The sequence below is a fragment of the Phasianus colchicus genome, chromosome 7, assembly GCF_987193195.1.
Source record: "Phasianus colchicus chromosome 7, bPhaCol1.hap1.1, whole genome shotgun sequence".
In the NCBI taxonomy this organism is placed as follows: domain Eukaryota; kingdom Metazoa; phylum Chordata; class Aves; order Galliformes; family Phasianidae; genus Phasianus; species Phasianus colchicus.
In genome coordinates this window covers 587885-611164 of record NC_143442.1, presented here as the reverse complement: position 1 = coordinate 611164, position 23280 = coordinate 587885, and the positions used below count along the sequence as shown (strand labels likewise).

Sequence of the window (23280 nt, the reverse complement as noted above, 5' to 3'; positions counted from 1 at the left end):
AGCATGAGAGAGCATAAATGACAGGAATGAATATACTTCACCCAAAAATCCTTTAATGGCAGCTGCCCAAGACAAAGGGGAAAAGAGCACTGTCAAAGACACAGTGAATTACATTTGAATGTCCACTTACTGCCAGTAGCCCCTCGGTGCAGTTGGTAATGTTGATGAAGGCATCCAACAGTCAGTATGAAAACCTTTCCATCTTCTTATTGCCACCCAGTGGAAATGTGAAGCCAGATCTACCTCCAGAGGAAGCCACCAGCTTTTCACTTATCTTCTGGCCATCAACTGAGATTGAGTTTCGTGCTGCAGAACTTCCCAGTGACCAGCACAGATCTAGTTCTGAGAGCTCTGAAGTCTGCAGGAGCACGGCTGCAGAGGTGAAGCAGCAGCTGCCATGCCTGCCTGCGAGCACACAGTTTTGCCAGGAACCATCTCAAATTCAGCTGGACTAGACGCTAAGGAAACCACAATTAAATGGACTGAGACATCTAAAGCTATTCTCAGAAAATAGGCCAGACTGGGCATGAAAACATCTGAGTTTGGCTTGATTCATAAACCACATGACCAAGACACCCCAGCAGTGCCTCCAGGCAGCGGGTGATGGAATGCCGAGCAGCACAAAGGTAGGCAGCAGAGCTTCTCAGCCCCAGCTGCCTCTCTGCAGCTCCCGCACCTCTCAGCTCCCTCATTTCCCATCATTTCCCATTTGCCACAGCCATACATCCTGAGCCACCCTTCCATCCCAGGAGTTCAGGGCTCCTCCAGTCAGTGCTTTGGGGCACTGGGCCATGCCCACAGCCACAGCTGGTCAGTCAACAACCACAAAGCCACCTCTGATGCAAAACGAGAGCAACGCAAGCTAAATCATCACATCTAGCCAGCTATGACTTTGCACACTCCAACTGTCTGCTACACCAACACACACCAGTTTCCTCTGCACCCATCCAGAACACAACTCCAAGCCCTTGTTTGAATAAGTGCACAAACTGTTGTGGACAAGTCCTCCCCAGTTCCAAGCAAACACAGACATGACTTCAGACACCGGGAGAGCTGCACCAGCTTGGCTCCTCTGCCCTGTGAGTCAGCGTAAGTACTCTGAGCATTGCAGCATTACACATAAGTGAGCAGAGCACTTAGGGAAGCTGCTCACCAAAGTGAAAACAAAAGACCAAAGGACATCTGCACCAAGTGGAAGGGACAAATGGCAGGGGAAGCAGACTGCTTTCCATTTTCTAGTCTCAGCAATTGAAAAAAGCAGACATTTTTCTTCTTAAAGAAATAAGCAGAACTGCAGCAATCATTTCAAAAATAAACTCTTGTACATGTTAGAAATAAGCACACGAGGAGGAGTGAATTGTGAAGAGACACAGGACATCTGACGTTTACGCCCTGCCCAGCTACAGCACACAACCTATGGAGCAGCACAGGACATGGCTCTGCCCCGCTCACACCATGGCCTCACTGCCATCCCAGCAGGTTCACACTGCTCTTACTGGAATGCTGCTCACACCCCACAGCTGTCTCCTCACACAGTTGGCACTGACCCCGCCAATGTGGGACTTGTTTCCAGCAAGGACAGTGTTATTTTATTGGCTACTCAGGCAGCACATGCACCACTAATGGAGTTTTTATCTCCCTGCTTTCCTGCCATATAGAACCAGCCAGGCTGACTCTGTGAACATTAAGATCACTCATTTTTCCCCATTCGATATCTCCAAGCCAAAACAACATCTGGAACTTCTGTGTGCTGCACAAAGAGGGAGACAGATTAAAGCTGGAGAAAGCTACACGGAGCTTCCTGAGCACTGCGTGCGACCGCGTTTATCCACGTTTCCCATGCGGTCCTTCCAGAACAGCCCTGCTGGGAAAAAAGTCCCTTGCACAGACTCAGACACAACATAAAACTCCTTCCACTGCAAAATAACCTCAAGAAGGATTATCAGAAAAATAACAGGAACAAAGCTGATAGGAAAGTTTAGAGTGAGAATGTAGCGCAGTTCTTATAGCAAAAAAGGTGACGTACACTGACCTACAGAAGGAAACCAACAGAACGGCCCCAGTGCGTTACTCGATAGCTCATGGGAAGCTGCTGGTGCCTCACACAGATCTCACCCATGTGCAGCAGCCCCCCGAGCGCACCCGGTGCTCAGGCCATGCCCAGCACAGCCCCACAGCCAGCAGAGCAGCAGAGAGCTGCACCGCAGACAGGCGCAGGGCCAAGACGTGTCCCAGCTAGCACAAACCTCCCTGCCGACAGACACGCCAAGCACACACAGACCAGTTGCTCCAACATTTACTTAACTCCTGGTAGTTAATTAACAGAAGCCACAACTGCTGGTTATTCCCTAACCAGCTCTCACATCGAGGGGCCAAGCTCCGTACCACGCCGAGGGCAGCCGCTGGCTCACGGGTTGGGGGCTGCAGGGCAGCCAACGGCCTGGACAGCCCCGCTCTGCCCGCCCAGCCCCAGGCAGCCCACCAGCCCACTCAGCTGCAGCGCAGGCTGCGGGGAGCTGCGCACCACGCTGCGCTGGCGGTCACCTTTAATGCTTCAGAATGACCGAAGTAGGATAAAGCATGTGGCTTCAGGAACAAACTAAATGTGCCCAGAATTCCTGCATCTGTCACCGCTACACCCCATGCCAAGCTACCACCAGGCCCCGTTACTGCCCTGCCCCGCACTGAGCTGTGCAGCACCACACACACTGCAGCTGAGCACAGAGATGGCCCTAAATGTGTTATTTATCTGTAGCAGTTGGCTGAACAAACACACAAGTTACTAGAACACCTCCCAGACGCACTAAACAGCATGACTGCTTGATCTAGTGAAAGCGCCCATCCCTGCTGAGCAGCACTGCCCCGTGTTTGTGCTGCACTCACCACCAATGCACTGAGATGGCATTCAGTTCTGCTGGAGCCCTGATCCCCATCCCCTCCTGCTGTCTGATGGAAGGTGTTCCCTTCTTGTTCTGCTAGCATTTTGAAGAAAATATTGTAAGTATTTCTCATGGATATCCAAAGCAAAAACAACCAAGACCACAGCTAGGTAAGCTTGGAACTCAGGCCAGTCAGCAGCAACAGCACCAAACCACCCATTGGTTAGCTCTGATATCCACGAAGAGCCATTCACACATTCCAAACCTTCTCCCTGCCTAGAATTTCTCCAAGTTAAAAGAACAACGCAGCATTCTCTTAACATCTACTTTATAACACACACTAAAGCTAAATTTAACAGGCTACGCAAACTGCATGGCATAAATCACTTAACTAAGGAAAAGCACCATTTTCCCCTCTTTCTCTGTGCTTTGCCACCATGACCATATTCGCACACTTGCAGACTTTCAAAGGGATCATTTTCACCCCATTTTCTGGAATCTCCCCGATCCTTCCCTTTCCATTTGCCTTCCAGCCCACAGACACTCCTTTTGGCCACAGTTCAGCCATCTTCCACACCGGATGAACTCACATACACCACGTAGCAGGTAGTTTTCAGGCATTTGCAGCTTGCCTGCAAAGGGTTCTGACAGAATTTGCATTGATGTTCAAGCATTCAAAGCACTGAATGGTGCCTGAACCATGCGCTCCTCACTGTGTGACAAACAGGGACCTGAGGCCTGAGACTTCATGCATGTGCTTCACAGCAGAACAATGTGAAAGTCAGTTGGCTCATTTTTATTTATTCTTGAAGTGAACTGAAAGCAATCCACCACCTCCAAGCACTTTCTGTAGCTGGATCAACAACCCCATTCCTTTCTTCCGTATCACCCACTGAGAGACAGCAGGGCCCTTGGCCGTGACACAGAGCGTTAGCAATGCTGCAGTGGGGTTTAGTGAAGACAAGCATTGCAGGACACAAGTTAACACTGGTTTGGAGGTTTAAAAAACACTGCTGCAAGAAACACGAAACTCTGAGTAACAGATCTTTAAATAACAACCCTTTGTAAGAGATGACTTCTTACCCAAAGCTGCTTAGAGGGACCTGAAACCACACGTTACTTTCCAGCAGTGACTACACGTCTCATTTCTGCATTGTTTGCTTGTTTTGAAGTCCAGCAGCAACTGCTGCAGCTCTGAGCAAGCAGAGGCAGCAGGCCCACGTGGGAGCAGGCAGCCAGGCAGCTCGGCCACGGGCGGCACAGAAGGCAGGCTGCGGGCAGGGGCTCCAGCACCCCGTCACACCAGGCCAACCCCACACATGGCTCCCACAGGTGGGGCGGCAAAGAAATCAAAGAGCTTCAAAGTCGTTTTGTGGTGAGCACGCTGGGGGCAGAGCTGCCAAACCAGCAGTGCTGGGGAGGGGCGATCCGCAGTAGCTGGGGATCTCTCCAGGTCTGTACTGCTCCGCAGGGAAAACCATCCCTGGCCACCTGAAAATCCAGCTGGTCTGCACGGGCTGCCCTGGGAAGGCAGTGCTGCCCAGGGTGATTTCAGCCCTGTACTGAACATTTCCATCCTTCCCAGACCGCTCCAGGGGCGATGATATACCACACTGCCATCAGAGGAGCCTACTCCTGGAGAGGAGAAAGGTTCCTTTAGTCCTTCCTCACTTGTATGACTGCACTCCATCTTCACTCCCGTCTCCTCCTTCCAACCCCAAATCTTATTCTTAGAAATGCTAAGGCGACAGCAAGAGGTTCTTTCAGAGCACTTCACAGCCCCAGTGCTCCCTGCTCAGCTTGTATGCTGGGTAAGGCAGAACACCCAATGCTCCTGATTACAGCAGCGCCATACATGACGGAGAGCTCTGCACTCAGCAGGATGCACGGGATGGAGGTTTCTTCAGGCTACTACCAGAAAAAAAAGTAGCTACAGAAAGCAAGATGAACCATCCTGAGTCACTGTATTATTAGCACAATGATTCAAAGCAAAGCTAAGCAAAATTCAAGGTCAAAATACCCTATGTGGAATTTTACCTGGTTTTCTGAAGCTTTCAGAACAGCAGTCTCCATCTGCATGGTGGACTACACTCTTTGGGGCTTGGTATTTCAACACATCCAGGCTGAACAGCGGTTAAAGCAACTAAAATCACCGAGCTGAGCGACAATTTGAAGAATGGATTTTGTGTCTGGCTTTGCATTTATATTTTGTTCTCTAACAAAGGTTAATCATTGTCCAACATAAATGAAGATACTGGTAAGACCAATTAAATGCTAACTTTATTTCCCAGGAAAAAAGCAACCTCGTTAATAACAAACAACAGGGGATGAAAGCGAAGAATAGAACTTCTGACTGTTACTGGGAGCATGCTGTGCTGGCATGCAGTAGTGGGGAGGGACAGTCCCCATAGTTAACACTGTGAATCTTTGCTTATCCCAACCAAGAGATCAATCAAAGAGAATGCAATTACTATTGGAAGACAGGCTTATAGCAGCACTGTGCTAGTTCTGCAAGAAAGAGACCACCCAAACCAGCAGACCCACTGCCCCTCCAGCACCCAGCCTGCCTCCCCTCCCCCCAGCAGCACACAAGGGTTCAATGCCAGCAGCACCAGCCTGAGTGTCAGCTTGGTGACATCCCTGCAGCAAATCAGCACACTGTACAAGCTTGGAGGAGATCTCAGAGTCACAGGATGGGAGGGAGCATCCATCACCAGTAATCCATCACCCTCAGCACACAGTCAGGGCAAGCGTTCAACCAGCTGGACTCACAACGTGCCATTTGCTCTTACGAAGACAAAAAACCAGAAATGCGAATTCAACAAAAGGCCAAACAGTTCAGCCATGTAGGTTAATTGGAACATTTTAGATTTTAAATGCACAGTAGCAAAGGTGAAGTCTTTCTTAAAGATCCCAGGCCGAGCATCTCCCAAGGGCACATCCCATTGACTTCCAGAAAATCCCCCATGGAGAGCTAAGTTTTAGATTCACAGGTTTTAACTCAAAGGATTTTATTCTTTTTTTTTTTTTTTTTAAACATGCATTACACAGAAGACTTTTACTGTGCTTATCTGTTCTACTTACTTACTTGGAACAGAGAAAACTTTTTCTTGGTTTCGTTTGTTTTTGTAAGAAAGACAGACTTTCAAGATGAGAAAAATCAGCAGTCTCCCATGAACATCACATCCCCCCATATGTTTCAGCAGCACCAGAGCAGTGCACACAAGCCATCCTAAGGCACTGCCATCTTCCTGGAGAGCCTCCTGGAGCTCAACACAGAGAACAAGAAGCCTCCAAAATAAAGCAAGCACAAAACCAAAGAACGAGCTGTTACTCACACACTCACTACAGGAAGACAATGATTTCAAATCATGAGTTTTGGAGAAAGAGAGGATCTGTTCTCACAGCACCACCAGAACTAAGGAAAAGCAGGATGGCTTCAGGATGCACCAACTTCTGCAAACACAACACGTTTGTGTCCAGGAGAACCCTTCACATGCAACCAAACACCTGTTTCATACGGTCATCATGAAATGTGTCAAAAGCCTTACTTTAAAGAATATTTCAGAACTTTTGAGAGAAAAAATACACACTTCATATCCTTTTACACTTTGTTGGCACACCAAAACTAAAGGTTACAGTGTGCACCTTAGCATTCCTTTCTGTCTGGTGGTGGTTTAATTTTCTGACATTCACACCAGTGAGCAGCTCAGCAAGGAGCCTCTCCCAGCACAGCACACCCAACAAGAAAGCCCCAGCAATGCTGGCTCAGCACAGCCAGGCCTCCAGGGTCCCCACTGCTGCCCGCTGCCCACTGTGCAGAACACAGCCCTGAGCAGCTACCTGTGTTGGTAGCAGAACTGCTCAGGTGTGACCCTACGGCCGGTGTTGGTTTTCTGAGTGCCAGGCTGCCTCCTGCCTCCCTTCAGCTGCCTGCACCCACGTCCTGCAGCCCTCTTTGCCCAACATCCTGAAGGAAGCCCCTCCGCTCGCTCAGATTCTCCATGAAGTTCCCTCCCACAGCACATAACCCTGCAGCACTCTGCCCTGCGACAAGAGTTTCAGGAGCAAAAAGAGTTCAGAGTACTGATCAGGGAAAGGAGTCAACTACACAGCACCAGGAATGGAAGAGCCTTCACACACACCTTGATACAAAAGCCCAGTGCCCTAACTCAAATGCACTCAGAAGTGGTGAGTTCAGCTCCTCCCCTCCCTAAGAAAAGTGGGCTCTGCTCACTGCTTTGGCTGCCAGTTACCTTAAGGCACACACTGGCCTGAAGCAGTGCACTTGCTCCTCTTCCCAATCACAGCCAAGACCACAGATATGCCTCCTCCTACCTCTCCCGCTGTCTGAAGAGGAACCTGTTGATTTCTTCAGCCAGGTCTCTGGAGAGCCATTAAGTTCCACAAGACTTGGCAGAAGGACACGCACTGGAAAACAGCAGTCTTGCAAGAGCTGCAAGTTAAAGGCTTGCCTGCACAGGAGAAGCTCCAGGGATGGCTCTTGCTGTTTCTGAGCTGGGCGCTTGTGAGGACTCCTGCAGCAGAGCAAGGGCTAAGGACAGGCTTGGTGCAGGGCAACAGCAGCCCCTGAACTGCATCTAATTCCCTCAAAATAAAGCACATCCTCCAATCCCCTCCTTTCATCTCAATCCACCCCTGTGGGTGGGCAGTGGCTCTGTTAACTCAGCTTGCAGAGCAACTTCAAGTTCTTTCCCTTCTTCCATTTGCTCTATTTCACTCCCCAGGGCCCTGTATCCAGCAGATAACTAAAATTAGATAAGTAACATTTCATGGCCTTCAGTACTCTCGTCTACACACAACAGGGTCTTTCTTAGAATAAAGAACACCTGCACTGGGAGCTCAATCAGCATCGTTACCAGCAGACCATGCATCAAAGTTTGACATACTCCAGGAACACGATCCGACCAGGAATAAAGGCAGATTTACTCCAAGTAGGCCCTTTGCAAAAGTAGACCTACAACAGCACTGCAGATTCAAACGCCAGTTTCCCCACCAGAGACTCCAGTAACCCCATAAGAACTAATAGCTCCTAGAACTGGATTTGGTCTTATGGCTTTCGATTGCTCATCACTTTGCCCCTTCTAATGGAAAAAATAAAATTCCCTTGGAATCCTGCACTTTGCTGGACATCAGAGTACAGTGTTTTATTTGAATGTCTAACAAACAACCACCATACAAACTCTAACTAAACAGATCAAGTTCAAGACTTTTCCACCAAAAAGCCACTCGTGCACAAGGCATAGGAACACTGTATTTCTTTTGAGGTATTTTGGCAGTGCTTGGGATTCAAATACCACTATTTAAAAATAGTCATACTGATATACTCATTCCTTAAAATACTGCAGGTGCAAGGAACATGGGTGGGGGAAGGGTATAAACAGCTTCAGACCCTACAACAGCCTTTGCAGAGCAGATATGCACAGGTTTGGTTCAGAGGAAAGGACATGAGCTCTACATACGTGTAAAACGCCTCCACCAAAACAGAAAACCAGTCTTCTGTTTAAGCAAGCTGGAACACGTTATTCATTTAGCTTGCTCTCTACTAGAGGCTGATGCAAACATGTGGGTCCACAAACACACGCAGAGGTGTCTACATGGCATTCCTGGCACATTTGTGCAGGCTTACTTGACAACCAACTAATTTGAGGTTGAAAGAGATAGCGAAAGCAAAGCCAAGGAGGTGTGGAAGAAATTTTAAGACGTGGTGTCCTGACAGCAGAAGCCCATGGGAGGGACCACAAGAACAGAGCGAGGCATGGTGCCTGGCCAGCACCAGGCACCGGCTGTGCACCGCACCGCGTTCCTCTGCTAACTTGAGAGGAGCTTTTTCTAATCCTGGTGATTTGACACAGTTTGTGTGCTTCTTCCTGGACAGAGAAGGGCTCCAATTATGTAAGGGCTGATGTTCCCCTGATGTAGCCTTCATAGTAGCCACAAATCTCTCAGCCCTGTGCCCAGCTAGCTCGCCTGCACACAGGGCACCCTGCTGGCAGAGGGGCAGAGAACTTCCCATCAAAGGAAGGCCCTGTGCAAGTCTTCAGAGAAGGCAGGCCCTGCACAGAGATTAGCAGAGATGGGCCCTCCAGCACTACGTTTACACCTAGTTACCCTGGAGATGAGGAGCCCCAGGGTGACAATAGTCCTGCCAAGGTACTGTGACACTGGCCTTTCATCAGCATGCACACAGGTTCTATCACTCAGCCCCTACACACAGGCTGAGTGGAAGACAAGGAACCTGCAGTGATGCCCTGTCACTGGGAGCAGATACCCAGGGCAGCATTTCAGCTGTAACCACTTCCACCAAAAGCACGATCCCTGCATTTCTTCCTTTGTAGAAGATCAGGCATCCATATTGTTTTCATGAGATAATGGTATCTCTAAAATATTTTTATCATTTAATTTGGGACAGTGTTTAAAATCCAAACTTAAAATGGTAAAGCTGTGCACCCCAACAGCAAGGAGTGGGGAGCTGCCCACACATCGGCTGCACAGCCACACGGAGCCCAGCACAGCCTTGTGTCACACTGCAGCCCAGCACAGCCTTGTGTCACACTGCAGCCCAGTCCCATGAGAAGCAGCACTTCAGGTGAGCAACGAAGCACTGTGATGCTGAATGAAGTCAAGAAGAATTTTAATGTGATTTTTGCCAGTAATAAACAACCTGCAAGATACCAGCTATCTTTCCTTTAGCATAACACGTTACAATTAATTTACTCTCTCCTAAACCAAGCCACTATCTTTTCATTTCATTTTCTCTTTTAAGATTCAGCCTTGAAAGGACTTAATTGTTCCAGTCCACCCACACAAACACAAGAGACAACTCCTTTGCAGTGGAGAGCCCTAAATAGCACAGACTGGTTCAGACTGACTAATGCAAACACACATCTTGTTTAACACTACGTTTGCTCCCAGGGGGATGCAGACCTCCCCTCTACTCCCACCCCGCACCCACGGCCATTGCAGGCAGCCACCCAACCCCAGCTTGGGCAGCGCAGAACTGAGCTACGAATCGATCCCTGTTGGAACTAGTTCAGCAAAGCCAAGCTGAACTTTAACAAAATTAACACGCTTACCCAGCTCATTACATGGCCACAGAAGCACCAGAATAGGAGAAAGAGCAGCACGTGGAGAGGGATGAGCGGGGCTGCTTGCCTCCCTGGCACCCACACCGAGCTGAAGGCCTGCGCAACTGCAGTGCTGAGTGCGGGGCGGCTCAGGCTGCAACCCCAGGCCATTAGCAGCCCAGGCTCAGGGGCCTGCTGAGGCACACAGTCATGAAAGCAGCCATCAGCAGCTTGCAGGACTTCAAAAGGAAGCCACTTCTAGCCTCCAAGCTATCCACCCAGCCAAAGGGAGCTGGCAAAGGGCTGCCAACCTGCTCCTGCAGTTACAGGATACACGCCAGACAAGCAGCAGACCTGCAATTAGAAGAGGTGTTTGTTGGATTCTGTTCTGCAGCTTATTAGCTAAGAGGTAAGGTCTGCAGCTTCTTGTCCTAAGAAATGCCCGACCTCTGCCGAGCGCAGCTGGGCACGGCCACCCTGTGCAACAGCACGAGCTCCTCCTGCTCACCTCCACTCAACTGAGGCAGTGCCGTGGCTCAGTGCAGCAGAAAGGAGTGTTCCAGGCATGGAGAGCACATGAGCTGTGCATCACCTCCGTGTCTGCAGAAAAGCTGACTAACAGCAGCAGTGCTCTCCTCCACTCAGCCCATCTTGGTTCAAGGTACAGCTCATTTCATTTCAGCCAAGACAAACAGTCCAATCACCAAACTGGAGGTCTTCCTTCCTTTAAAACAGACCTGAGATAACTTGCAACAAGCTCCAGGTATGTCCACACACGTCTTTTCAGGAGCACAGCACGTGGCTGAACAGAAACAGGGTCAGACCCTCTCAGGAGCATCTGAAGAAGGGAATGTGCTCATCCACATAAGCCGCTTTGTATCGGCAACCATTCAGTCACCTACACAGCTCAACAGGAGCAAAGAGAACAAGAGGTGCACCCGACCCACAATAACCTGCTGGCTGCAGAAGTGCCCCTGAGCAGAGGCTGAGGGAGAAGCAATGAGGACACAGCATGGGAAGGTTACCATCTTTGTTCTGCCCCATGCTTCTAGCGAGGCAAACTCCCCAGCCTGACACTGCATCCAGCCCTCTGCACCCAAAGGCCTGCCCACAGGCCCAGGAACAGACCTAACGCCTTTCTTAAAATAAAGCAGAAAACCACCCTCAGATGTCCCACAGCAGTCACTCCGTACCTGACCCCTCACAGCTGGACGTACATTTCAACACCGCTGACTACAGGCTGCATTCCCGGCTCCCACACGACGTGCAGCCACGGCCTCACATTACAGCCATCTCCACAGACGCTCAGAGCCTCTCTCCCCAGCAGAAGTTCAGCCACACCGTGCCCACAGCAGCTCACAGAACCTCGCAGAACAAAGCCGAGCAGTCACCCGAATGGCTCGCAGAGCTACGCTGCCTTCGTAGCATGAGGGACGTCACTGGGGGTCGGAGAGGCGCTGAGGTGTGGGCAGCACACTACTCTGCAGGCACAAAGGACACAGAACACGCTCCCAGTGGAGCCGGGCAGCTCCTCGCCCCAGCACGGCCCGCTCTCCCTGCCGGGCCCAGAGCCGTGCCCGCGGGTGGGACGAGCCCGGCACCAAAGGAAAGCACAGATCAAAGGAGCCCTGTTTGAAGGCGGGATCGTGTAATAACCGGCTGAGACGGTGATGCAGCGCCTGATGTTGACTATTCACCAGCAGATGAATCACAGGGTCGGTCAGCACCTGAACTGCTAATAAAGAACACCACCAACTTTCCAAAATCCTTCTTTTGCGTTACCAGCAATAGCAACGCAGTCCTGACGATCCATCCAGAAAAGTCAGCGTCCCACAGAATTAACACAAAGGCAGCGGCAATTAACCCAGCTTTTCTAATCACGGTCACTGCTGATCTCATCAGCCAGGCAAAGTTCAGAGAGCAGCAAGGCCCAGGACAGCCACACCACGGGGCGGGCAGCCTGCAGGCACCAGCCGTGTGCGAGGGCCGGATCTCCAGGAAGGCACACCCACAGCCCGGCCCATTGGGAACCTCGGTTACAGCCACGTTCCCATCCACATAGAGCTCCGTGCTTTCGAAAGCACTGCTCTGAAACTGGGTTATAACTGCAAAAATAGCCAAGAAAGAAGAAGAGCTTCTTGAAAGCACTTCCATGAAATTCTCTATATTTTGCAGTCAACAGCTGTTTCTAAGTTGATGATCTCAAAAAAACCTTCCAAACTATTTGAAGTTAGGTTTCCAACACCAAGAAATACCATCATTCCTTACTTCACAGACGTACATGGCTTTTCAGTTCCACGGAAGGCATGCTCGGAAGGTGCATTCTTAGCCCCCATCAGAGCACACTGTGACCAACATGCTCCTCCGTTCTTATGCTCCTGGTTACTCTCAGGTCTCAGACAAGCCATCCCAAGCACGCTGGCACAGCCGTGTGAGGGCCAACCCACAACCCGGCCCACTGGAGCCCTGTGAATCCTCACATAAAGGATGGAAGACAGCAATTCCCACTCTGAAATCTACTACATCTGGCACACTGCTGTGATCTCCTGTCGCTGTATACAGCTGCACAGGCAAGCAGGCTGAGATTTTAACCTGTTTGTACGCAGAAGAGACTAAAAGATACAAGAGCAGACACTGCAATCTTCTTTTGAGAGCCCAAATACCTAAGAATGGGAACAAATTCAAGTACTATTTCTTCCCCTTTGGCAGGAGTGAAGGGGTTAAAAAGGGGGCCTGGCTATTTATGGCGGCTGTTCCTAGATCCTATTTTAACATCAGACTTCATTATATTTAAGCATTGCTTCAGAGTACCAGCTGGCAAATAAAATAAACCCACCACCACACTGATGTTGTTTCACTGCCTGTGTTTGCCTCCTACCTCCAAGGAGATTCTTTGCTACTGATCATCCCTTCCCATGGTTTCGGAGAGCAAAGCAAGGCCTGAGCAGGGCTGTGGGAGCATTGAACCAATTTTATCCCTCTCACACCTGCATCCCTCCCAAATAAGCTCTGTGATGTGTTTCAGCCCTGCCCAAAAGGAGCCGGGGATACTGGTGGGTGGAAAGCTGGACATGAACCAGCACTGTGCCCTCGTGACCCAGAAGGCCAACCTGATCCTGGGCTGCACCAAAAGCAGCGTGGCCAGCAGGTCAGGGAGGGGATCCTGCACGGCTGCTCTGCGCTGTGAGACCTCACCTGGAGCACTGCATCCAGATGTGGAGTCCTCAGTGCAGGAGAGACATGGAGCTGTTGGAGCGTGTCCAGAGCAGGGCCACAAAAATCCCTGGACAGCCTGAGAGCTGGGGCTGTTCAGCGTGGAGAAAGGAAGGCTCTGAGGTGAGCTGAGAGCAGCCCTGCAGTACCTAAAGGGGCTGTAAGAAGGAAGGGGACAGACTCTTCAGCAGGGTCTGCTGTGACAGGACAAGGGGAAAGGGCTTCAAACTAAAGGAGGAGAGATTGGGATTGGATACAAAGAAGACAATTTTTACAATAAGTGCACTGAGGCATTGGCACAGATTGCCTGGAGAGGTGGGGGGTGCCCCATCCCTGCAGACATTCAAAGTCAGGCAGGACCAGGCTCTGAGCTCCTGATCTACCTGTGGGCATCCCTGTTCAGTGCAAGGGAGTTGGGCTATGTGTCCTTTAGGGTCCCTTCTGACTCAAATGATTCTATGATTCCACATGTCTGCTGCGGTGTGCTGGGCAACCTGGGCAAGACAGCACGAGGCAGCTCTGTGCTGGGCAGCCGCGGGGCAGCAGTGCTGCGCTCAGTGGGGCTGCCCCACACCTCCCTCCCCAGAGCATTGGTGATGCTTCCCTGTATTTCTCCGTACACATTGGGACCTACCAACAGAGCCAGACTGTGGATGGCCAGAACGCTACCACGAGCAGCAAAGCAGCAAAAGAAAGCCTTTCTGTACATTGGGAAGACGTCCTGTCAAAAACAGATAAGTTTTGCAGGAAGTGGCTATATTTAGCCCTCCCCTTTCACCTCAGCTCCTCAACGCATTCTCCTTCTCCTACTAAAGGATCTTAATAACTGGTACTAGAGGTCAGCTTTAACACATCGCCTCAGCAGAAAAAAATGCAGCCAACTTAATGCATGTTAATGTAGAAGAGTGTAAACAACCACAGGAATATCAAGTATCTGGCTTCTATGGCACGAGGAGAACTGTGGTGTCTCAAAGCGTGTTAAATAGCTCCAAAAAGATAACGTGACCAAAGTTATTGTGTCAGTTTAGTCTGAGGAGGGTGAAGCTGAACTTCTGCAGGCACCACTGCTGCCCTCACAAATGCATTTCACACTAACCAACACAGCCCCAGTATTCACTATGGAATATAAGCAGGAGGTAACAGCCTCAACAGCTGCACACCAAAATGCTTCCCATTACACACGTATAAAGTAAGTTGCAAGGAACCGGGTTTCCAAGAGTTACTGCTCAACAGAAATTGGGGAGAGGCTGTGAACGGAGTCTCCAAAGCACCACCAGCAGAAGGCCAGCAGGATTTCCCTTTCTCATCTGTAACTTCAATACCATGCCGTAAGAACTAAAACAAGAAATCTATGAAACAGCTTTCTTCCCTCCGGCTGTTTCATTTAACTATCAGCCTCGCCTTCCACGCTGCTGGCCTCGCTACAGCTCAGCATGTAAAAGCTGACAATTTAAAAGCCGATGACTTAAAACCCGAGACGGTGCAGGTTGATCTGAGTCAGAGCAGCAGGCGCAGAGCTCGTCCCGAGGTGGGACGGCAGCAGTCAGCACAGAGCGGCCGGTCCTGCCGGCGGGGGCTCCAGGGCCACGGCAGGCGTGGCGGAGGGAGATGGGGCACCTCTGGCACCTCCTGCTCCCCCACACAGACCCAGGGATGCCTTCCACAAGTCGGTACGGCCAAAGGAGCCGGGGGCTGAGAGCAACACCCGTCCTCGGCCGCGGCCTCGGCTTCGCCCATTCCAGCCTCAAGGCAACCGAGGACTCGTCCAGCAGCACCAGAGCTCGGAGCGTGCAAGTGGGAGGGCACCGGCAAAGCGCCCGCCGCACCGCGGTCGGCCGCGGTCTGCTTGGAGCTGAGGTGGGAAGGCGGCACGCAGAGCCGATCGCAGAGGGGAATTTCAGGCGCCCGGAGCTCCGTCACGCTCACAGCGCAGCGCGGCTCCCCGTGCCGCACCTCACGGCTCCCCAGCGCCGCCCGGAGCGCCGCAGCCGCCGGGGCCGCTTCGCTACGGCCGACGGGGCGCCGAAGCGCCCGGCCCCATTTTACCGCAGCCTTCCTGCGGCGAGCGACTCCGCTCGCCACGTCTTCGGCCGCCTCCGGAGACGGCAGGCGCGCGGCCCCCCGAGGAGCCGCAGCCCGCGGGAAGGCGAGCGGCCGGAGCCCGGGGCGCCTTTGTGCACGGCCGAGGCGGCGGGACGGCAGGACGGCGCGGCGGAGCGGAGCGGAGCTGCCCCGGGGCGCCGCACACCGGCACGGGCCGCGCTCGCAGGGCCGCCGCCGCCGCCGCCGCCGCCCGGCCCCGCAGCCCGCGGCCCCGCTGCGAGCCCCCGGCCCGGCCTCCGCCTCCAGGGCCGCCTCTTGGGCAGGCCGCGAGCCCCACCGCTCCCCCCGCGGCCGAGGAGACGCCGCCGCTCCCCGCCCGGCCCCCACTCACCTCCTCATCGCTGCGGCGGGCGCTACGGCGGACTCGCCATGGGCGGCGGCGGCGCGGCGGCCGCGCGGAGGGCACGGCGCTGACCGGGCGCGCGGCCCCCCCGCATGCCCCGCGGCGGCGCGCAGCTGACAATGGGCCGGCGGCGGCGGGCGGGGCGGGGCGGGGCGGGGGGCGTCACCCGCCCGCGGTGTCCGCCAATGGGCGCCGGGCTCCGCGCGTCACTTCCTGCCGCCGACGCGACGCGGCGATGCCCGTCCTCCGAGCGCCCCCTGCCGGCGGCGCGGCACCCCGGCGCTCCCGGCATCCCGCGCGGCGCGTCCCCGCGGCTGCGGGCGGCGCCCGTCCTGCGCCGTCGCTGCGCGGCGCGATCCGGAGAGCGCGGGGCGGCGACGGCCGCCCGCTCAGCCTCGACGAGTCGCGCTGCCGCCCCGCCCCCCCCCCGCCGCCCTCTGCCGGCCCCGAGCGCCCCGCCGTCCCGCCCCGCGCTGTGCGCAGAGCGGAGCGCAGCCGCAAGCGGCGAAGGAAGAGGCCGTTGGGCAACAGACGGAGAAACGAGACCGGGCTTTAAAACGCAAAACGCGCCTTTAATCGCCGCCTCTGCAGAAGCGCCGCTGCGGCGCCGCGCGTTGTTGAAGAGCCGTCGGGCAGCGGCTGTCGGCTGTCGGGCGCGGCAGCGGCGCGCGCTGCGGTACGAGCGCCTCGACCCGTGCACGAGTTTCTCTTCTCCGTTTTGTTTTCGCCCGAAGCCGCCCGGCGCGCGGTCATCGCTCAGCCCGCGGCGGTGATCCGCACTGCGTCTCTTTGCTGCCGGCCCCGCCGCACCCCGACCCGCGGTTCGCTCGGCTTTCGGGCGACTTCCCAGTGCTGAGCGGCGAAGCTCCCCGCGCGCTGAAATCGTGCCCGGCAGCGGCAGCGCGGCCCCGGGGCACGGCACGGCACGGCACGGCACGGCACGGCACGGCACGGCGCGGGCGGCAGCGCGGCGCTCCGGGCGCTCCTGGGCGGTGGGCGGTGCCGCGGGGCACGATCCCGTCACGTGGAGCCGCCCCGCACGGCCGCCCCGCTCCGCTCCGCACATGTGTCGGCCACGCGGCGGCCGCCGGCGGCGAGCAAAGGGCGAGCGGACACGCGGCGGGCGCGGCCGGGGCGGCGGCGGCACAGCCCGCGACGGCGGCCAATCCGCGGCTCCCGGCGGCGCGGAGCGGCTTCCGCGGCCAACGGGCGGCGGCGGCGGAGGAACGGCCCCGCGGGAGGACGGGGGGGGCGGGAGGGGAGGTGGGTCCGCCGCGGGTGTTGAGCAACGCGCCGAGCGGGGAGAGGGCATTTAAGCCGTGCGGAGCGCCGCGGGGCTCTTCCCGACCCCGGCAGCCCGCGGACGGAGCCGCTGCGGGCGCTGTGACCGCCGCTCCCGCTTTGGGCCGCCTCCGGTGGAGCCGTCATGACCGAAACGACGCGTTATTCGGGGTGAGTCCCGGGCGGGTTCTGAGCTGCTGTTACCGGGACGGGAAAACCGTTCTCTGGGCTTGTTTAAGCCCGATTTACGAAATCGATCTCCGCTGTTTGTTGCTTTACGTTAATTAAAGCACGTGGACAGGCAGGGCGAGCCGACGTCCCGGCGCCCGCACAGTCCCGATTCTCAGTTAGTGCTTGCGTTGCTGGGCACGCGAATATAAAATTCCCGTTAAAAAGCCGTTCCGTGTGACGTGGCGCAGCGTGTTACCTGCCGGGCGCTTCTGGCAGAGCCCCACCAAAGGAGCAGCTGGGGCCGCCACTGACGAACTGACGACAAATACTGAGAAATCCCTTCTGCCAGAGAGAAAGACACGGAAGGGGTTACCGGTATCGAGAGCTGTAACGCGGAAGGCCCCCCGTGTGGCAGCAGGGCTTGGCAGGAGGGCGGCTGCCCCTCATTGCCACCTCGCCCCGTCCCCGGCCGTGCTCCGCCCCCCCCGGGCTGCCTGCCCTCCCGCTGCCCCGCTCACCCACCTTCACCCCGTCTCCCCGCAGCGGTGGGTTCGTCCACATCAAAAACCCGCACCTGGAGGCGATGGACGAGGACGTCCTGTATCATTTGGACTTGGGAACGAAGACGCACGACCTGCCGGCTATGTTTGGGGACGTAAAGGTAACCGGCAGGGGCAGAAGCCGGGGGCGGCTCGCTCTTTTTCTCGTCGCACGGTGCTGCCGTACCGTAGTGCGGCCCCCCGGCCGCGTGTGCTCCTGCCGGAGAGCAGCTGCTCTGCAGCCGAGGGTCGGTCCGCTCCGGCATTTGGGCAGCACTGTTTTAGCATGAATACTGTGAAAACGTGTCCCTTTTCTCCCCGCCTCCGTGGCCTCTGTGTCATCAGCAGCGCTCTCTAATTGCAGTTGATGCTGCTGATAGAATAAATTAGACAACAAGCTAACATCTGGCTTGGCTCTGCTGTCGCCAGGCGTACCGGCAGCTTACATTTGCTGAATGTACGACAGTGGAGTTATTGCCGATTTTCTTGCCCTGGAAGCGATACCCACCCAGATTCGGCGGCTCGGCCGCTCCAGCCCAGGCCTGCCCGGCTCCGGGGAGCGCAGCCCGGCTGCGTGCAGCGCTGCAGTGCCCTGCGCTGCTCCGAGGAGGCAGCATCCCGCTGCGGACCCCGCCGCGCTGAAGGCTGAATCGCGGTACCTGTTGTAGACAACGCTGCCAACACATCTGCGTTTTACACTCAGTTCGTCTGCGTTGGCGGCAGCCCGAACAGGATGAGGGCATTTGCGCAGTTCATGCACAAGGAGCTGGGGCTGGAGGGCGATGGGGAGGACCTGGCCGACATCTGCGCGGGGACGGACCGCTACGCCATGTACCGCGTGGGACCGCTGCTCTCCATCAGCGTGAGTGCAGCCCTGCCCTGTCCTCTGCTCTCAGCTACTCGCAGAATAATTCAGGTTGGATCAAGTCCAGCCACCAACCCGTCCCCAATATTCATTCCGGCACAGGCTCTCAGCTCAGCTGTGTTCGCTATTTAAAAAACATGGTGCTCAAAATGAGCGTGTGGGTATTTTGCTCATGAGATGAGCAGTGTGACAGTTCCTGGTAAAAACACTTCCCATCCTGCACAAACTATGAAGTGTGGCTGAAGGTATTCCCCTGACTCGAGTTGTTTGGACAGAACCTCCCCTGTTAGTGGTTACTCCCTGAGGACAGCGCTGGGTGCTGGGCTGGCCTGCAGGGGGCCTGGCGCTGGCGCTGCTCTCATGGCACGGATCCCATCTGATTCCTCTGACAAAGGCAAGTCCAACCTGGCTGAGGGAATCAGTCTGATATCCTGGGGATCAGCTCTGCAGGTGATCCTTGTACCCCGCTGCTCGCTGCCTTGGCTAAAAGAAAAAAAGGGGAGGCCTTTATCGTAGGAAAAAAGGCCATACTCCTGAGCATCTTGTACTTTTAAAGGTTAAGCCAAGAGCAGGCTGGTGCCTACGATGGTGCAAAGAACTGAGATGGGAGGTGTAGAAGCAGGACAAGGGTCACCAGGGGGGGGCACGAGTTTTGCAGGGCTCTGCCAGCCCCAAGCAGTGGCACTGGCTCCCCAACACAGCACTGAGGGCAGGAGGGGCCGGGAGCTCCACCTGGGCAGGCTGCAGGAACAGAGCTCCCCTTGATAATACCTGCTGGCCTCTGCAGTGGGAAGAGAGTGTGATGCTGAGCTCACTGCCATCACCCATCCAGCACCTACAGAATGGCTCTTTCTTCTCTCAACAGCACGGAATGGGCATCCCTTCTGTGTCCATCATGCTTCACGAGCTGATCAAACTGCTGCACCATGCCAAATGCCGAGACGTCACCATTATACGCATCGGTACTTCTGGAGGCTTAGGTGAGCTGTCCCGGCTCTTCTTTCCAGGCAAAAGGCTATTAGCAATTTTTTTTTTCTCAGCAATTAGTCATGTCATTATGAGCCTTTGCATTTTGTCAGGCCCCCATGTGTCAGATAACATGATACTTTATTCTGGGTTCAAACCCAGCACAATCCTGGTGACCGGCTTAGCAGAGCACATTTTTGTTATGCCTGCTGGGGCAGCGGTGCTGCTCACACCTGCACGGCCTGGTGCCAGGGCATGGCTCTGCACCCATCAGCAATTAAAGTGCCGTCACTCAGCACGCTCCCAGTCATTCATCATGTGCCGATTCTGTGCGCTTTACGTATACCTCTGTGCCACCACACAAATACCAATTATTCCCTCACACCTGCTTCACTCACTAAAAGCCCATCGCACAGATACATGCAGGTACTTGCGGTGCTGAAGCCTCGCAGCAGATTGCCAGTATCGGCAGCTCGGGCTGAGCCTCAGCCTCTGGTTTTGCAGGGGTGCAGGCCGGCTCCGTGGTGATCACAGACAGGGCGGTGGACGCCTGCTTCCAGCCGCGCTTCGAGCAGGTGGTGCTGGGCGACGTGGTGGTGCGGGGCACCGACCTGGACGGGGGCCTTGTGGAGGAGCTGCTGGCCTGCAGTAAGGCCATTCCTGACTTCCCCACGCTCGTCGGGCACACCATGTGCACCTACGACTTCTATGAAGGTAAGATGTGCTTTGGCTGTCCTTCCCCACGGGCAGAGCTCTCTGTGCAGCCAGTCCTGCGGTGTGTCAGGGTCAGTTCAGAGCATGCAATCTGAATCCCAGCACTTAGCCAGGCCAAGAGTTCCTCTGCTGATGGGACATGTGTGCACCTGGCACCTCGTTACATTCGTAGTGTCACCTGAATGGCTGGCACTGCTGGAGGTGGAGGTGGAGCAGAAGGGAGAGCCATCAGGCGGCTGCTGCCCAGCCCAGCTGTGGCATGGCAGTGTGGGTGGCTTGGGACCCCCAGCAGTGGGGGTCGATGGCCTCAGGCTGCCGAGAAGCAGCCCTGGTCCACAGCCATGCTCTGCTGCTCAGGACAGGACTGTAAGTTCATGTTAGCCAAACACCAGAGGAGTGTCAGGAAGCGTGTGACGTTTGGGCAAACAAGCTTCGGTTACTCTGGAACTGTTTCCTTTTCAAAATGAAGTGCTGATTACAGAGTAGATGAAATGTAATAAATGAAGAATTAATCGACTGAGAACTATCTATAAACCTCTGCTTGTGAATGCAACCATCTGTGTGTTCCTCAAGGCCACATTTTATCTAAATAGAAATTCATTAAGGGGATTAACAGTAGGAACAGCAGTCAGATGCCCAGGTTGGCGTGGCCACAGGTTCTGCTCATCATGAGGAATGAGGCTGCACAAGGTGCAGGGCAGCTGTGGGGAGGCCCAGGGCTGGGGGCACCGCATGCGGTGGGTCCTTGGGGACCCCTGATGAAGGACCACAGGGAGCAGCACAGGGAGTGGTGCGTCTGAGACCAGTAATGCCACATGCAAACAGCTCCCACTGCCCGCTGCCAGAGTCAGTCCCTAAAAGAACTAAACCTAAGTTGAGGGGTTTTCCTCTCCCTGATTTTCTGCACAACTTGCTCTGCCTCTCCCACAGTGACTTGGAGTTGTTTGGATTTAACCTGGCACACCTCCACCTGATGGCTGTGACCATTTGTTTGCCCCAGCACAGTGCCACTTTATACAGTGTAAACCTACACTGATTTTTTAGATCTACACAGAGACACGGTGTGCTGGCCTTAAGAGTTCAGGTTAACTGGGGCATGAGTGAGGTGACTGCAAAAGAAAACTCGGTCAGCTCCAGCCAAAACATTGGTGCTGCAGACAGCCTGGGTCACTGCGCCTGCTGCCTGCGAGGGCGAGCAGTGATGGTTCTGTTTCCTTTCAAGGTCAAGGGAGATTAGATGGAGCTCTGTGCTCTTTTTCCAATGAAAAAAAGTTGGAGTATTTAAAGCGAGCTCATGATGCTGGCGTGAGAAACATTGAAATGGAGTCGACGGCGTTTGCTGCGCTGTGCGGGCTGTGCGGGCTGAGAGGTGAGTGCTGCCCCGGGCTGCCCTGCTCCTCCCTGCAGGCTGTGGGGCTTTGTGTGTTATGAGAGCTGATGTGAAGGCCAAAAATGCATTCCTGGCAATTTCCATTAGAAAAAGCACACTAAAACAAATGCCACGGCTCAATAAAAAAAACAAGCTTGTTTCAAAAGGCCTGAGTACTTGTTGGATAGAGCAGGAAGTAACGCCTCACCCCTCTCATGGCCTGGCTGCACCCCTCAGCTGCAGCGATGCAGCCACGTCCCATCTCACCGGCCTCGTGCCCACCCCACACCTTCTGATGCCCCGCCTCAGGCAGCCCCCGGCAGCTCCCAGCACAGCCCGGTGGGGTTCAGCCACCCCTGCAACGCAGCACTTGGACCTTCTTGCAGCCGCTGTGGTCTGCGTAACGCTCCTGGACCGGCTGGAGGGGGACCAGATCCGGGCATCCCACGAGGTGCTGCAGGAATACCAGCAGCGGCCGCAGCGCCTGGTGGCAGCCTTCATCCGGAGACGCCTGGGGCTGCGTGCTGCTGCAGGGAACACACGGCCTTCCAGCGACTGAGGGCACTGCCATCCCCACGCCACCATGGCACCAACCCACACCACGGGCAAGTGGACCTGGAAAGCAGGAAGGACAGACTGGGGCGGGCACGCGTCCCCAGAGCTGCAGAGGCACTGCTGCCTGCAAGCAGGGGAGGTGTGACTGCAAACACTGCTGTGCTGGCGTTGTGCTGGGTCTCAAACAGCTGGAATTGCATCAGTGCTGCTCAGGAAATAAGAGCGTGCCCCTCTGGCTCCTGCCGTGTGCGTGGAAGGACTGTCCTGCAGGGTGCCTTTGCCCCATGCCCCTCATTAGGGAAACACGTTGCAGTGTGCAGGGTGCAGTGCTGATAGCTGAGCAAATGGCACACACAGCTCATCTTGCTCTGTGAGTGCTGCTGCTCCTCGCTGTGGTCAGAAGGGCTCTTGGACTCGCGCAGCCTGCTGAACTCTGTGGGGCCAGAGCCCAGCCCAGGCACCCAGTGGGCAGGGAGCATCTCTGCCACCAACCAACAAGGATGTGGGCAGGGTCTGTGAGCACTGCCCCATGCTGTAAAAAGGCCAAACTGCTCGTGGGTGGGGGTGGAGGGCTTGCACGGGGGTCACGCATAGCACAGCCAATTCACCACTGACACCGCTTCCAGTTTTGAAGGCTCACTTACAAGGATGCTTGCAAATGAATTTTGGTGTTTTTAGAACAGTGACTTACAGGATTCAATGCTCAGATAAATAAAAGTATTACATATCACAAAAACTCGAGATAGTATCTCTAATATTATTAAAAGCACAAAATGTTTCAGTCTAAGGACACTTATCAGCTTTCTCCAAGGGGCCATTTGTGCAGCACTCGGTCTCACCCCACAGCCTGGTTCAGTGGCACCAGAATCACAGAATGGCCAGGGGTGGAAAGGACCTCAAGGATCATGAATCTCCAACTCCCCTGCCACATGCAGGGCCACCAACCTCCTCATTTCATACTAGACCAGGCTGCCCAGGGCCCCATCCAACCTGGCCTTGAACACCTCCAGGGATGGACGGGGCATCCACAGCCTCTCTGGGCAGCTGTTCCAGCACCTCACCACTCTCACAGCAAAGAACTTCCCCGTGACATCCAACCTCAATCTTCCCTCCCTCAGCTTAAAACTCTTACCCCATTTCTTCCACTGCGTGGCTCCCTCTGATGGCCCACTTGGGCCCCTCTCACCCTGGTCT

The 23280-nt window shown here is 54.8% G+C and overlaps 2 protein-coding genes across 3 annotated transcripts in view; one reads left to right on the top strand and one right to left on the bottom strand.

Annotated features, from left to right (window-relative positions):
* ACVR1 (activin A receptor type 1) overlaps positions 1-15723 on the bottom strand; it is a 45566-nt gene extending 29843 nt beyond the window's left edge. The window contains exon 1 of the mRNA XM_031590825.2: positions 15615-15723. Within this exon, the coding sequence (XP_031446685.1) occupies positions 15615-15622 (8 nt within the window). The 5' untranslated portion in view covers positions 15623-15723. The remainder of the gene's footprint in view (positions 1-15614) is intronic.
* A 1167-nt stretch (positions 15724-16890) lies between these two features.
* On the top strand, positions 16891-22822 carry UPP2 (uridine phosphorylase 2). Of its 2 annotated transcripts, none has more exons than XM_090143434.1 (7): positions 16891-17078; positions 17622-17739; positions 18321-18479; positions 19348-19462; positions 19953-20162; positions 21385-21531; positions 21841-22075. In XM_090143434.1, the coding sequence occupies exons 1-7, from the start codon at positions 17053-17055 to the stop codon at positions 21933-21935; spliced, it is 870 nt and encodes a 289-aa protein (XP_089999560.1). In that variant the 5' UTR covers positions 16891-17052; the 3' UTR covers positions 21936-22075. The 2 variants fall into 2 exon arrangements, with proteins under 2 accessions (XP_089999560.1, XP_031446687.1); XM_031590827.2 differs by having other exon boundaries at positions 16893-17078; positions 21918-22822.
* Positions 22823-23280: the final 458 nt, after the last annotated feature.